Below are 15,028 nucleotides of genomic sequence, written 5' to 3' on the forward strand. Positions count from 1 at the left end.
CCAATTCGAACGTAATCATGAAATGAGCAATGTTTCTAAGAAATGTGGTTCAAGGATTCTCCAGCGCTTCGAGGAACGATAATTCATCGGTGAACACGTCGACGTAAAAACGTCGTAAACCTTACAAAAACTTGTACGCACGTAAAGAAGTGATTAATTGTAGATTCAACAATCTCAACAATGTCGTTTCTACAAGCGATCCTCTATAATTATAAAACTATTCAGAAGTATTGACTATTTCATACCGACTCGTAGTTTCTTAAACTTTGGGATTAATTGCTGATGATGACACCGTGAGGCTGATTTATGGGGGAATAAAAGACGATGACATATTTTGAGCATTTTTCTATAATGTACCTTATAGCTACATGTATAATCATCTTTTTAGAAAATCTTTAGAGAGACATTTTAAATGATTTCTGTGCTTGATCAATATTTTGAGCATTTTTCTATAATGTACCATATAGCTACATGGATAATCGTCTTTTTAGAAGATCTTTAGAGAGACATTTTAAATGATTTCTGTGCTTGATCAATATTTTGAGCATTTTTCTATAATGTACCTTGTAGCTACATGTATAATCGTCTTTTTAGAAAATCTTTAGAGAGACATTTTAAATGATTTCTGTGCTTGATCAATATTTTGACTGTTTCTCGATAACGTACCTTAGCTACATGTGTAATCGTCTTTTTAGAAGATCTTCTATTTCGACGATCAAATAGTAGCAACGCAAAACTGCTGGAGAGACATTTTAAATGATATACGAGAATCAAAGAAGTTGATATTTTTAGGAACGGTGCGCGTGCTTGATTAACATTTTGGCTTTAACTGTCTTTTTAGACTACTTTTAACTGTCTTTTTAGACGATCAAACAGTGGCAACGTAACACTGAGAGACATTTTAATTGTAAAGTACTGAGGAGATCATTTAGCCGATTTACTTCAACTACCGATGGAAAAGTCGTTGGAGAAACATTATAACCACTTGACCATAAAACATGAACAAGATCATTTAGCCTAGACTATATTGATTAACGATCAATTTAGACTACCAGCACACTCAATAAACCTCGACGATAAAATCTTGAGTGGACCACTCCAGTTTCCGAAACTAGTTTCCCAAATCTGCGAATTCGTTATTCCAGGGACGTCACGATTTGAACACGTGCTATGATAATATGATTTCGAACGATCACACACCTCGACCTCGATCACCGTGGTCATGTCAACGTGCGGCGCGTAACAGAGCGCCAGCTTGTCCGCTGTCGGCGCTTCCGTGCGCGGCGGGAACATCCCTAGGATCTCCAGTTTGCCGGTTCGGTCGGCGTGTATCCGTCACAGTCACCGTTCAATCCCGTTCCGTGAACCACTATACCGCCACACTATATTCCCCTGCACATCACACGCGCACGGTGTCAATCTCGCACTACCTCTCGACTGGGAATCGTTAATCACGGATCGAGGCACTGAACACTGCTGATCACTTCCGGTCTCCGAGGGCTCTCCGAGCCTAGGAAACGCGACTGAAAATCGTCGGATGGGATTCAAAGGAGAACGCACTAGTTTCGGCAAGGGGTTAGACAGGGGAGAGGGACTTGTGAAGACTATGAAGAGACAGTTAGAGAGAGAGAGAGTGAACTAAATGAACTAGAGGAGCAAGGTGACTCCAGACGAGGAGGGTGTGATCGATGGAAGGGTGCGAGGATGTTCCGAGGACGCGTGGCCCGTCGCTTGTGCGACGAGCGATCGGTCTCGCGGTGATTCGAACATGTTAGCCGATTGATGATCGCGCATCAAGGTGCCGCGGCGAGTGGGTGGCATCGATGCATCCGGCGAGGCAAGGCGAGGCGATCAGCCTTCGAGAACGAATCGACAGGCGATCGGCTTGCGAGAATGAACAGAGCGGACTGACTCGCACGGCGGATCGAGTCGCAAGCCGGTCCGCGCAAAACAGGAGAGGAACAGCTGATCGGCTGATTGAGCGGTGTGTTGCGGCCGACCGACTGAACCACGGGGACGACGCCGGACCGTACGAAAGTATAGCTAACAGCTCGTGTCTCGTGTGCCAGCACGCCGAGGACGAAATGGGAGGTGGCACTCGGTGTATGCTCTTACCGAGAGCTACTACTACCACTACTAGAAGCTACTACTACTACTACTAATACTACCACCACCATCCGGGACCGGAGGAGAACGACGACGACGCCAGCTGCACCACCACCATCACCATCAGACGCCACCACCACCATCACCATTCGCCACCACCACCTTCAACAGTTTCCTACCCTACCACGGATAGGATAGGAGAACGGAGAGGTACCGTACACTCCTCTACTGTACACGCGTACAGACGACCGAAATTTCGCCCGAGGATAACACTGCCACCACGTGCAACTGCTCCTAGAGACGGCCCCCACCAACAGTCGCTACGGAGGATCAGTGCCACGAGGGGACGATCCACGACCCAGCGAATCGGAGAGATACCCCACGACGCTGCCGCGACGCACGCCGACGGTGCACGATGCAGATCCTGCGACGCCAGACGTCCCACAGTAAGGACAAACCTGGCATAGCTCATTACTCGTTTGTGTCACGGTGTACGGTAAATTCCTTTGGCAAGAAATGCATAAATATTGTTAACTCTATTTTTATTTATTAGTTGTATTGTTAAGTTTCATTTTCTGCGAATAATAATTTTCTGAATAATTTTGTTGTGCCGCGTGCCGCACTCTCTAGAGTGGCAGAAATCGAATAATATTATACATAAATACACAAATATCCGCAGTCTATTGATTACGAACGAATCAAATTTCATTTCATTTGAAAAGAAAGGCTGTATACATTGTAGAACAGTGCTCGCCAAGGTATATGCATTCTTTTTACGTTTAATAAAGTAGATTTATGTTTTGTATAAATTTTCATCGATGATTTCATATAATCTAAAAAGTAGCCAAGATTAAAATATTATCTATTTCACTCCAGTTTGTTGCAATTCAAGTAGAAAATGTTTATCTCGCATAAACATGTTACGCTGTCTGCTTATCAGTGAGAATAGGATTTTATTTGGTACCACTTTCTCAAAATTCGTCTACAAAGATTGAAAGTTTCACAAAGATCCGCAGTCTGATTATCATTTACACGGAACAAAGAGCAAACAAACTGGATTTATCGATTCGACAGATAGATCGAACGATTAGTCATTGGTATCATGAAATTCGGATTACATGTAACATACGAGATGCAATTCATCACTCTTGCAAAAGGACAAACGGTGCTGTCCTACAGTATAATCTCGAGCGATACACTCCGTTAGCGACAAGATGCGTTTGTAATATCTAATCAAGTTAATTTCCCCGGGAATGAAATATGTTCGCATAACTGGTATAACGACCGCGTTAAATTTCTAATCTTTTTATCAGTAAAGAGGAGGTGTGTCGAAGATAATTTTGCAGAAATTCGCAAAGTCGGCGCGTCCGCGGCTTAGTCATTCCAGTTCTCGGGACGATCAGGTAGCTCGTACGTTAGCAATATTTATCGCTCGTCCTGCGATACGAGATTAGATCGTGACACCCGATAACACCTGGCATCGTTATCGGATTCGGGATACGTTTCGCGGCGGGAGGCGCGACGCGACGTATTAATTAAACGCCGCCGCACCGCGCCGCGCCGCCAGAAACGCGTCCCGAGTGTTCCGAACCGCTTTTCCGTCAGCGTTCATTCATGCCGCGAGCCGCCATTAATTTGCAGGATGAAAACGGGCCGGCAAAGCAACGCTATAGGTCGTCGGCATACGCGGGGCGTAATTTATGCCGATGTAAATTCTGCCGCGTAATTACGCCTCGGAACGCCATTCACGGTCCGCGACCAGTCGACGACGACGCGACACTGCGAAAAGACGCGCGACAAAATCAACCTCCTCGCAATCGATACGGTAATCCGCGGTTAAGTGTCGCTGAAATTCCCTCGGCTAGGAAAAGAGTCCACCTTTCAGCATCAAGAACCCCTCTTTTTATAAACATGTAATTATTTGATCTATAATACTCTTTATCTGGAATCGTAGCTAATCTAAAGCGTTAGGGTGAAGTGAACCTCGTTTCTCATCATAGTTGAAATCACATCGCAGTGTTAGGGACGTTTCCAGTGGTTTTTGTGCCGCAGTAATGAGCTTCTCCGTCACTTTAATGTACGTAATGCTGAGGGCTTAAATTTTTTATTGAAAAGGCTATATGACTTTTCACGATTTTATTTGAAATGTACTTTTCACCGTACAAAGAATGTTGAAAAATCGATAAAAATGGTAATCCGATGGTACATCCTCTCCGTAAACAGCACACAACTTCTTTTTTAACAGAAGCAATGCCATTTCTACACGAAAAACGAAATTACTTTCCGAACGATCTAAGGATGGTTTTATATTAAAAGACAATACGTGCATTTATCACAACGAATTTTCATTTAAGAGATTCGTAATCTAGTTACGAAAAATAAAATGTCTAATCGGACAGTATAGACTCTTCGATCGTGTTGGTCCCACGGACATCAACTGTAAAAACCAGCTTCTTGATTAATGACACGATGATTCGTTCGCAGGAGAGACGATAATCTCACGACAAGGTCCCGCCTTGTGTTGAACACGATTCAAGGAGAGTAGAGATATTCGAATCCATTTTCGATTTGGGATCGATGATCGAACCGATGGCGACTAGCTTTCGAGCAGTTGATTAATTTCGCCTTTCTTTCCTCGTCGATTTAAAAATAAATCCTTTGTACAATGGTTGATCGACAAATTAATTTCCTTCTTCGCTGATTTGCTTCGTTGATTGCATACTTCGATGATTGTGTCAAGAATAGATTCAAGAAAAAAGAAATGCTTTTTGAACAATGCATATTATCTTTCCTCGAACACGATTTTCAAGTATAGATGGCGACCGTTCCAGCTTTCGAACGGTTGATTAATCTCGCATTTCCTTTCCTCGTTGATTTCGAGCTGCACCGATCGCGGACAAAAAGAGGAAAAAATACGCAAGATAAAGAGGAGAAACGGAGAAAAAGGGGGGTATCACGATGGTCAGGCAGTGAAACGGAATAATGTTGAGCCTTCTGGCGCGAGCACGCCTCGGGCTACCGATCACGGATCGTGTTGTCATCGGATGCAACAAGAATTTACTGGGGCAATTGGAACTAGTTCGTTCTACCAAGTTTTCTATCGGGGATTTTTACGGTTTCGTATGGCGCCGTCCATCAGCGTGAACCGCGATCCGAGAAATCGGCAAATCCAAACGGAATCGTAAAGACTGCGCGTCGACAGGGAATTAGCTACGACGCAGAGCGCGGCAATTATTCGATCGTTTTAAATGCTTTACGGTCCCGTTTACGGACTCCTGACATATACTGCCGTTCAACAGTACACCCAACCACTTGTATATGTGTATGCGCTCGCGCCGATTCGCGAAGAAGCAGGTGGAATCAGATGAAAAATAACTGGTGCAATTTTATCTTCTTCGAATCGCCACGCCCCTTACAACAGTCATTTAATCTCGTTATTTAAAATCCTCGTTCGAGCACTTTGACAGTGCGACAAATTGTACATATTATTGTACAGTGATATATTCTATTAACATCCACTGTACAAGAGGAACTGTACGTTTTTATCTGAACAGTGAAAAACGAATTACCGAGGAACTCCGCTCCTTTCTGTCTTCTTCTACACTCAACGACTATTGTAACATTTAATTCTCATAAAAGTGCTGAAATTGCAACACCCTTTCACGCTTTAACATGAAATTAATTATACAGATACTTCTTTCAAGCTCAAGCAAGCTTCCTCCGAGTTGTAATTCCGTTTCTTCGGTATCAGCTGTTAATCATGCGCGGCAACCGGAACATTTCGCTTGTTTTTACTGCATTTTATGAAGGGTCTTGGGAAAATCTATCGAAGAACGAACTCGTGCGTCTCTAATTGCTACTTCCTAAAAGACCGATGTGTGATCGCCACACATTATTTTCAATTCATACATATATATCTAATTTAATGTACTGAATATAACGAACAACAATGGATTCCACACGTTGCAGCTGAACATTTTTCAATTGAAGATAAACTGTAGAGAACTTCTCAGCATTTCTACGAAGTTTCTCACGTTTTCGCACGTTTTTTTGGTAATCAGCGATTACCAATCGCGCAGCTGGAAGTCGTCAGATACAAAAAAAAATTGTTTAATAACGACTACATGACATTCAATCCCACGTTCACCTCTCTCCGACTAAAAAGGAACTGCCTAGACTTTCTCGTCGCTTCAACCGAAGCTCCCGACGACAAAAAAATTTGTTTAACAACCGTTTGGAAGATTTTCATCCGACGCATCTATTTGTATAATTTTAATAAACCGGTTATCAATTGGTGAGACGAATGAACACCTGTTTCTACTGCAGATTAGAAAGTGATTTAAACCTGTCGACTCGATTCCTCGTATAGAACAACCAGCGGTACTCATTTCAAAATTTAGAAAGTCGTCAAATTCGTCGCAGCCGCCGCCTCTCTGAATAATAGTATTTGCTGTGCTCGGAGTTTTTTAATAACTCCGTGGACGTCATTCCGATGCTTCCATTTCGTGTGCCACTTATTAATATCCGCCGTCCGCATTGTAATTTAGGTCGCAGCTTCTTCGGTTTTTATTTATCGATTGACGTGTCGTCTAGTCTCTCAAAAATGACGTTACTCCTATCTAGTGTCCCCTTTGTTTGACTTTCTAACTAGGCAATTTTTGGAAATTCGTTTAAAGGAAGATGCAAATTTTTTGGCGCAATAATAAGTATTTTCTCCAAAGTTAGGTAATAGAAATATACTATAGCCATCGCAGAAAAACGCAATACATTTTTGCAACACCACTATTGTCCCTGCGTTCATTGAAACATTGGCCGTGTCTGTCTATGAATCACTGTTTCTACTTATAATGCATATTGGTAAAGGTCGGGTGCTTTCTATGTCCCATAAACTAAATCACTGCCTAATCACCTGTGCCATCGAACCAACTGTTTCGCAAAAACGACTGGTATCAATGAATATAATTGAATCGTATACAGGGTGGTCTACGAAGCATCATAATACCCAAGCTCATTATAAGCGCTCGACGCAAAATGGTTGTAATACTTCGGAAATGGGTTCGTCAGATATTAAATTGTACGAAAGTTTAATAAAACGATGTAAACAGGTCATCAAACCAGGAGAATCGTTTAGCCATCCTAAGAGATTGCTACACGATGAATCAATTTATAACTGTACAGATATATTCCCCCGTTATTTATTACAGTATCGGTGGTTTCCAGTGGCACGAACGCGAAACGAGTATCACAGAATTCGAAAAATATGAATTTTTGATGCACGGGCCGTTGAATAGGTGCGCTATGGGAAGGAGCAGCGTGAGAGTAAACTGTCGATAAAGGAATAGCCGAGGTGGTAATCATCGGTAATCTTCAGTCCGTTACTTGTGTAAGAGCAGTAATTGCCACTGTTACGCCGCGGATTAGGTCGAAATGGTTGCAGCTGGTTGGCTCAAGGAACGTGTTATTTAGTCGTTCATTTAGGAACGATGTTCGATGATTCGCCACTCCGCGGCTCAATCGACCCCGACCAAATAGTTTCCTGCTGCCCCCGAGTTCCTAACACGCTGCAGCTTCTTACGAATCCGAACCATTTCTCGGATCTTCTTTGTTCTGAAGTACTGCAGCGTGCAATTTTCTCCGTCGATTAGAAAAAACGGGAGCCAAGTATACAGTTCATTCATTCTAATTTTAATTAGTTGGAAACGATACCTCGACGTTCCTAAATTCTCGCAATATTTTGACTGTTAGAAATTACATTTTTATACATGTAAATTCAATTGATCGACACAAGGGAGTTTCTTTCAAGAGTAATTAATTTAAAATATTCGTAATGGGTGAAATTGATTTACAAAACTCGAAATTTACTGTTCGAACATTTTTATGTAAATGTACATTCAGTTTATCGACGCTTAATGCTGAAGCGAGATTCTTTCTGCAAGGGAGATTCTTTCAAGTGTAATTAATTGGAAATATTCTTAATGGGTGAAATTGATTTGCAAAAATTCGAATTAGACATGTAAAAGGGTGAATTTGCGGTGTCAAACTTATATGATTGCTAGATTGAAACGGGTGTTTAGCAGGCACCAAAAATAACAGTTATTCTAAAATTTTCTACGATAAGAATCATTAATAAAAATTTAATTAATAATTAAATTTAAGATAATCTACACAAAATATAAAGAAAAAAATTCGAATGATTAAAAAATATCGATTAGTGTCCAAAATTTATTTCGATCGCTCATAACAGTTATCGATGATCGAATTTCTTTTCACTTGTTCATAATAATTATTGACGAGAAAATTCATTTCGGTTGCTTATTTAATTATTGAGATATCTACTCTTTTTCGGATGGAGCAAGCCTGTGTTTATTGAGAAGGTTTCATACAACAAGACGAATCAACAGACCATAAGAACAACACAAAATCTGTTTGTTGACTGTCTTTGTTCACGGACGACTCTGTTCCGCTCGGGTAAAACGTATCGGTATAGACGAAAATATTATAGATTACTGGGAAAATTAGAAATATAGACTCCCATATGTTTATAAAAACTGGCGTGCATAATTCACGCTGTGCCCGCAACTCAGGTTAGCGTTGAACCAGCCTTTTCTGCTCTAAAATTAACGCTAAATGATTTGCGATGTAATTTGTCAGGAGAAAATTTCGAAAAACTCGTGTTTGTCACATTAAATTTTGATTGTAGCAATTAATTTTATGAATAAAAACTTTATAAAACAATTGATTGCCTACCATTTGAAAGTTGTAAACTATTACACATTTCCTTCATCAATAACTGTTATGAGCGATCGTAATGAACTTCTCTAATTGATAACTGTTACGAGCGATCAAAATAAATTTCTCTCATCGATAATTATTGTGAGCGATCGAAACAAATTTCTCGTATCGATAACTGTTACGAGCGACCGAAATAAACTTCTCCCATCGATAACTGTTATGACAAATCGAAATAAATTTCTCTCATTGATAACTGTCATAAGTGATCGAAATGAATTTCTCTCAACGATAACATTTACCAACAAGAGAACAAACGGTTACTTATAATCCTTATTTGTAACAAATACGATTTTAGTCGATGAAATACTTGTTATTCCATGACTTTTTTTCTTTCTGGTTACAACAGTTAGGGTCCCTGGTGTTTAGTTATGTATTGGTGAAAATTTGCCGGTTCTGTGTGGATCGAGGGTAGCAACGAAGGATCTATCGCGATTACAATCGACGACTACAGAGATACGCGCCGGTGTGTTCGGGTATGAAAGGCACGTGCAAGTTGAACGAGGAGAGGACGAGCCCGAGGGAAGTCGAAGAAAGAGCTCTGGATGAAGATGGTGGGAGAGGGAAGTCGCTGAACGACATTCCAAGCGGACCATCCAGCGCCACCCAACGGTAACCAACGCATGACGCCCTTATCTTACCTCGTGTTACCGCACCTTTCCTTACGTTACCTTAACGGATCGGCCACGGTCAAGGAGAACGATGATTTCGGGTCCCGATTTACCCGTAAATCCCACTTTGCTTCTAATTCCCAACCCTTGATCGCAATCTTAATCCTTAGAATAATTATATATGATTTTTTTCAATTTATGGACATGAAATTGATATAATACCTCGTATCAAATTTATAGTTATTGATTAGATACTAACATACTTAACAATGCGAACCATATTATGAATAATGGTACAGCAATTTCTGGGCACCTCTGAGTCACCCTTCGACTGCTAAGGGTTAAGAATAATTTATTGATTTAATTTATCTAATTTTTATTCAATATTATTTTATGTTTTAATTACTTTTATACTAGATGGACGACATTCCAGGCGAGCGATTATTTTTAGTGACCCGTTGCAGTCGGAGCTATTTTAACTTGAAAATTAAACATTTTTGGTAACTCTGTGGGTTAACACTACATTTTGTAACAGGACCAAACCCACACAAATGAAACAAAGATATATTTGTGAAAACATTAACCACCTTTTAATCTGGTTCGCGGAGGGTTAAAATCAAAATTCATGAAAATGATCAGAGCTAGCAGAGACAATAAAAATGTACGATAGAAACAATTCCATAGAAAATGTACGACATACGCTAACAAAGTTGTACAAACTTTTAAGTACACCGTAACCGAATGTTTTACGTAAATAACAAGTCTCGTTTAATAATTACGGTTTCTGGAAGCTTGCCCATGCGAGGATTTATGTGTTCCCGTAGCACACGAAAATAAAAGTTCGCCTAACAGCACTCGGAAGAATGCAAAGTAACATAAAGTTTGCGGCAGCGTGGTGCCGCACGAATTCTTCGCCGGCAACGCAAGGCTCCATGTATTCGAACTCGTTCGATGGAAACTGTATAAGCAATTAATTTAAACTAGCGTGTAGTTATGTACTCAACTTAAGAATCCCATATATCGTAATTCTCCGTTGCAATAATAATTTGGTGCCCGACCCGGTGTAGGAAGTAGCACCGACGTGTACGTGGGAAGAAGGTCACTCCGCGAAGTTGAAGCCACTTCTTCGCGGGCCGGCTCTACACGACGTGGTTGAATTAGGCTTTTTGTCGGGGAACGAGGGTGGTGGGAGCTAGCAGCATGATTTGTAGAAATGCTTCTTGCCGAGGATTGATTTTCAGTTACCCTATCGAGCCTCTTTCTTTTCGTAGCTAACTGTATTATACGCGGAAGAAAATTGGTAGCAGATGTAATGGCTTATTGCGACCGCAAGATCGATTCTATTTTGTTCGTTGCTATCGCTATGGAAAATGCTCGTGCGGATTTTTTGGCATACCGCAAAACATCGAACCGCGACGTTCTTTTTATCTTTTCAGATTGATTTTTTTAGACGAAATTCAGAACTTTCAAATAAGTATTTGGTGTACATCTTTCACAGCAACGATTATGATTGGATTCTTTTTTACGAGAACTTGCTTGAAAATACTTTATTTGTAAAGGTTGAAATTGATTCGCAAAAGTGTGAATTTAGAGAGCAAAACCTGTGATTTTTTTAGACGGAATTCAGAACTTTCAAATAAGTATTTGGTGTACATCTTTCACAACAACGATTATGATTGGATTCGTTTTACGAGAACTTGCTTGAAAATACTTTATTTGTAAAGGTTGAAATTGATTCGCAAAAGGGTGAATTTAGAGTGCAAAACTTGTAACCGAAACATAGTAATATTTCCTGAAAGTCCACCGGGTTCACGGAGAAAGTAGAATTGATTTTTCGAATAAATAACGAATGTTGCTGGCACGTTTAGTGACCCGAAACTTAACAACAAAAGTTTCGACTTTCTTCCCACAGTTGGCAACGGATGTTCCACTTGGACGCTTTTAACACCTGCGCGTTTAATATCGTGTTCTACGTATTCGGAGATAGTCGAATTTTTTGCAAATGGAATTGCAGCTTGTTTGCTGTTTCACATTGCTCACCTATTAACATCTCTCTGGATTTGCGTGGCTCCTGTGGCCCCGGTGAATGTAAGTGCGTTCTGCGTGCTTCGAGTGTTTACACTCGCGTCTATGAGTACTTAACCCATTCACGTATACACAGCATGCCAATTTCTCTACTGGGTCTACGGGAATTACTGTGGTAGAGGTTTGATCGACTATTTAATATGAAATACTGAACGAGTGAACTCGCTCAGTGTTTTAAACCATCGAGCAAAGAGTAACAAAAAGATAAAGAAAAATCACTTTTGAAATTTTCTCTCTACCTACATTTTTATGTTGTTTCGCAGATTTCTCTTACACGATTTAAAGAAACGAATAAACGAAAAATGGCAGGTGGTCAATTTATGGAGAAATCAAGTTTGTTGGTTCTCTTTTTTGTTATCTTTTCGTTTCAGGAAACGCAGTTTCTTGACCATCGCCTAAAGTGTCGGCAATCAGCCAATCGAGATTTATAGCCCGGCCAATTACAGTGATTGCGCAATTAAAAGAATGTTAATTACGTTGGAGGGAACTAATTTATGCTAACAATATGAGGACGTTTATACTCGCCCTCGGAAGGGAAGTAAAGTATAAAATGTCAGTCAGTTAAATTATTATGGGCGGCGCTGCTCATAGCACGCCTTCCCTCCCACCTATTAATTGAGTTAATGATTTGCTATGACATTTATAGTACCTACCCCGCGAGGGAGCGATCATCTTCGATAAATAAGCATCGACAGTTTCCTTTCCGTAAGTGTGATTGAAAATTACTTGTCCTCGGAATGAATGATTTCGCGTAACGGTTAAAGACACGGTCGTGTTTAATAATCGTCGAGGATCGATAAATCCCCATCCTCTTTTTATATTTAATTGTGAACCAAATACATTTTAATATCCGGCATGAACTTTCGAGACTATCGTACGTAAATTACGAGGAAGTGTAACGCTAAATTAGTATGCACGGTTTTTATATTCGGAATAATCGAGCACGATGCGGCCGAACCATGCGGAACCGAGTGCACCGTTGCCAATCGGTAATAAAGAAGCGTGAGCAACAATGAGCAACAACATTCGCAGTGGTTTTATGAATGCCGACCGGTGGCTACTCGAACGATATAAATGCGCTCGAATGCACTTCGAGCCCCGCCCACTTTTTCGATCGACCGACCTTTACTTACGAAGTTTGTGCTCGACTTTTTACTCGAATGTTTGATTAACCGAAATATACTGCGATCCCTCGATGCTGATTTTTTACGGAAAAGTAAATCGGAGTTTTTGCACGAGATCGTTCAAAGAAAACCGCGTCGACCGGTAATTAGTTGGAGGACTCGTTAAACCGAACGAAAAATACACTTTCAATTAAACCCGACGAGGCATGCAGGCAATTCATTTCGTTTATCGCCGCTGACAATGGTAAACGGGGAATTAATCAATGCGGGTTTTGCAAATCAATTTCGACCGTTTACAAATACAGTATTTTTAAGTAAGTTTTTTTGGTATTTTAAGTAAGTTGAAATTTATTGTGAAGAGAAATTCACAATTTATCAAATACTTATTTAAGAGTAATTACTAAACTGCGAATCTTTATGCATTTATGGCTTCTCAACATTTTCAAAAAAAACGTGGTAAAATGCCAGAATACATGCTTCGATAGAATTTAGTCAAATTTTGATATATTCGAGATCTACAAAGGCTACCACCACTGAAAATAATATTTTCAAAAATTGCAAATTAAATTTGATTCGCGAATTTAGAGTGCAAAACTTATAACCACAACTTAATCATAAAGACACGTGTTCGTGTTGTAAGAACAGAGTTCTATTTCCCAGGAGAATATGTTTTTCTATTATTGTACCACCGTGACCGTGATGTTATTTGCACAATTGCTCATCGATCGTCTGAACACCTTTGTCCTGGTAGAATCAAGAGACTCAGTGAGTCACTGTACGCTCGTACATCGTTCGCATTTCAGAATTCCCAATCTACGTCAGTTAATAATTTTCTGCGGTTCATTATGTAATGTTGTGTACACCGTCGATGGCGTGTAGGTTAAACTAATTACGTTAATTGGAACACGGTTACACGGGACGAAATTCCCGAGCGGTTAATCTGCAGATAGGCTGTTCCGAACCACTTTAAGCTGTTTATCGAATCCGAACCTCTCTCCCAGATATCCGTTTCATTAAGAAACTCCAATTTATTACTGGGAACACGTTGTGCGTATCCGATCGGATCGGTATCATAAAAATCCTGATACAAACCCGAAATCTTTTTCTTCTCGGGAACAAGAAGTCTCGTATTCATTCACGTTTTATGATTCTACCAACCGCAGGTCGAGATTATTTTGTTTAATATGCAAAAGCGCCGCTTGCAAGTCTGTTATGCTAAATCAAAATTGCCTGCATCGATCGCACGGCACTGAAATCAAACGAAAATTTCATTCCTGAAACCAGTGAACCAAACGACTAGATAGTAAAACATAGGTAATAGTTCTATATGTACATATTTCTTAAGAATTCATTTTGCCTTCGCTGTGGCAAGAACGATGAAGACGTATGCACTTGTAGATACAGGCATATGTAATTTCCAGGTAGCCAGTTACCTATCAAGTCATCCTGTAACGTAGGTAATGCGAATTTCATTTCATAAAATGGAAAGTGAAATACAAAAACATAACTACAACCATTAAGCCTCGATATATCAACGTATTGGTTGTGGAAAATCAGGGAAAGTTTATACTAGAAGACTAATGGTCGTGATTATCAGACCGGGAATTTTATACAAAATAAAAATTGTCTTCCTGAATTGCAACAACCTCGAGTGAAATAGAAAATTATCTTCATTCTTAATATGTTTAGTAGATCGAAAATAAAACATTCTAAAGTTTTCACCGTTTTAAACGACACTTCCTCATGTTTCTCATTAATGCATAGAATCCGCTGTCTGGTTATAATAAAACTGTGTTGGTGCGATTGGAAACAGGAGAAAGATCAAGATGATTTTTCTTTCGTAGAATTGATGCGAATTTGTTGATCTAAACCCAACCACAGGAACAAGGAACCAATCCCTGGGCCGTACGTCAAACGCAACGAGCTGTTCGCGCGATCAATCACGCTCGCCTAAATCGGTCGGGGCCTCGATCTCGCCTGTGATCTGACAATCAGGCAGGCGGGTACTTTCTCGCTTGTTCCCGAAAAACCGTCGATGACCGCATTTCATGAGTGGAAGGGTTCGCAGAATTCGAACTGCGCGGGTCCGGGGTCCGTCGACCGCGGTTCTCTAATTACGAGCCTCTCGAAGATAAACGATTTCTTCTTCGATCCGGCGTCGCTAATGGCTCGGGATCTTCGGCAAATAAAAGCGGCGATGAAAAAGAAGCACGGTGTTGATCGAGTGGGGAGAGGGCCATCGACGAGGGAGAGGGGAGAGATCGGTGAAGATCGTTCGACAACAATGATGTTCACCGTTAATTTGAGTGGACG

At 40.6% G+C, this 15,028-nt stretch overlaps 1 protein-coding gene across 7 annotated transcripts in view; it reads right to left on the minus strand.

The window, feature by feature from the left end:
• The window catches only part of Tfap-2 (transcription factor AP-2), a 267,614-nt gene that overhangs the window by 71,702 nt on the left and 180,884 nt on the right, over positions 1-15,028 (minus strand). The window contains exon 1 of one of the 7 annotated variants that reach the window (XM_076425764.1): positions 1,201-3,636. The exons of the other annotated variants lie outside the window; for them this stretch is intronic. Coding sequence (XP_076281879.1) covers positions 1,201-1,293 — 93 coding nt within the window. The 5' untranslated portion in view covers positions 1,294-3,636. Of the gene's footprint in view, positions 1-1,200; positions 3,637-15,028 lie in introns of those variants that run through there. 7 annotated transcript variants of the gene reach the window in all.

This window comes from Lasioglossum baleicum, chromosome 6, assembly GCF_051020765.1.
Source record: "Lasioglossum baleicum chromosome 6, iyLasBale1, whole genome shotgun sequence".
NCBI lineage: Eukaryota > Metazoa > Arthropoda > Insecta > Hymenoptera > Halictidae > Lasioglossum > Lasioglossum baleicum.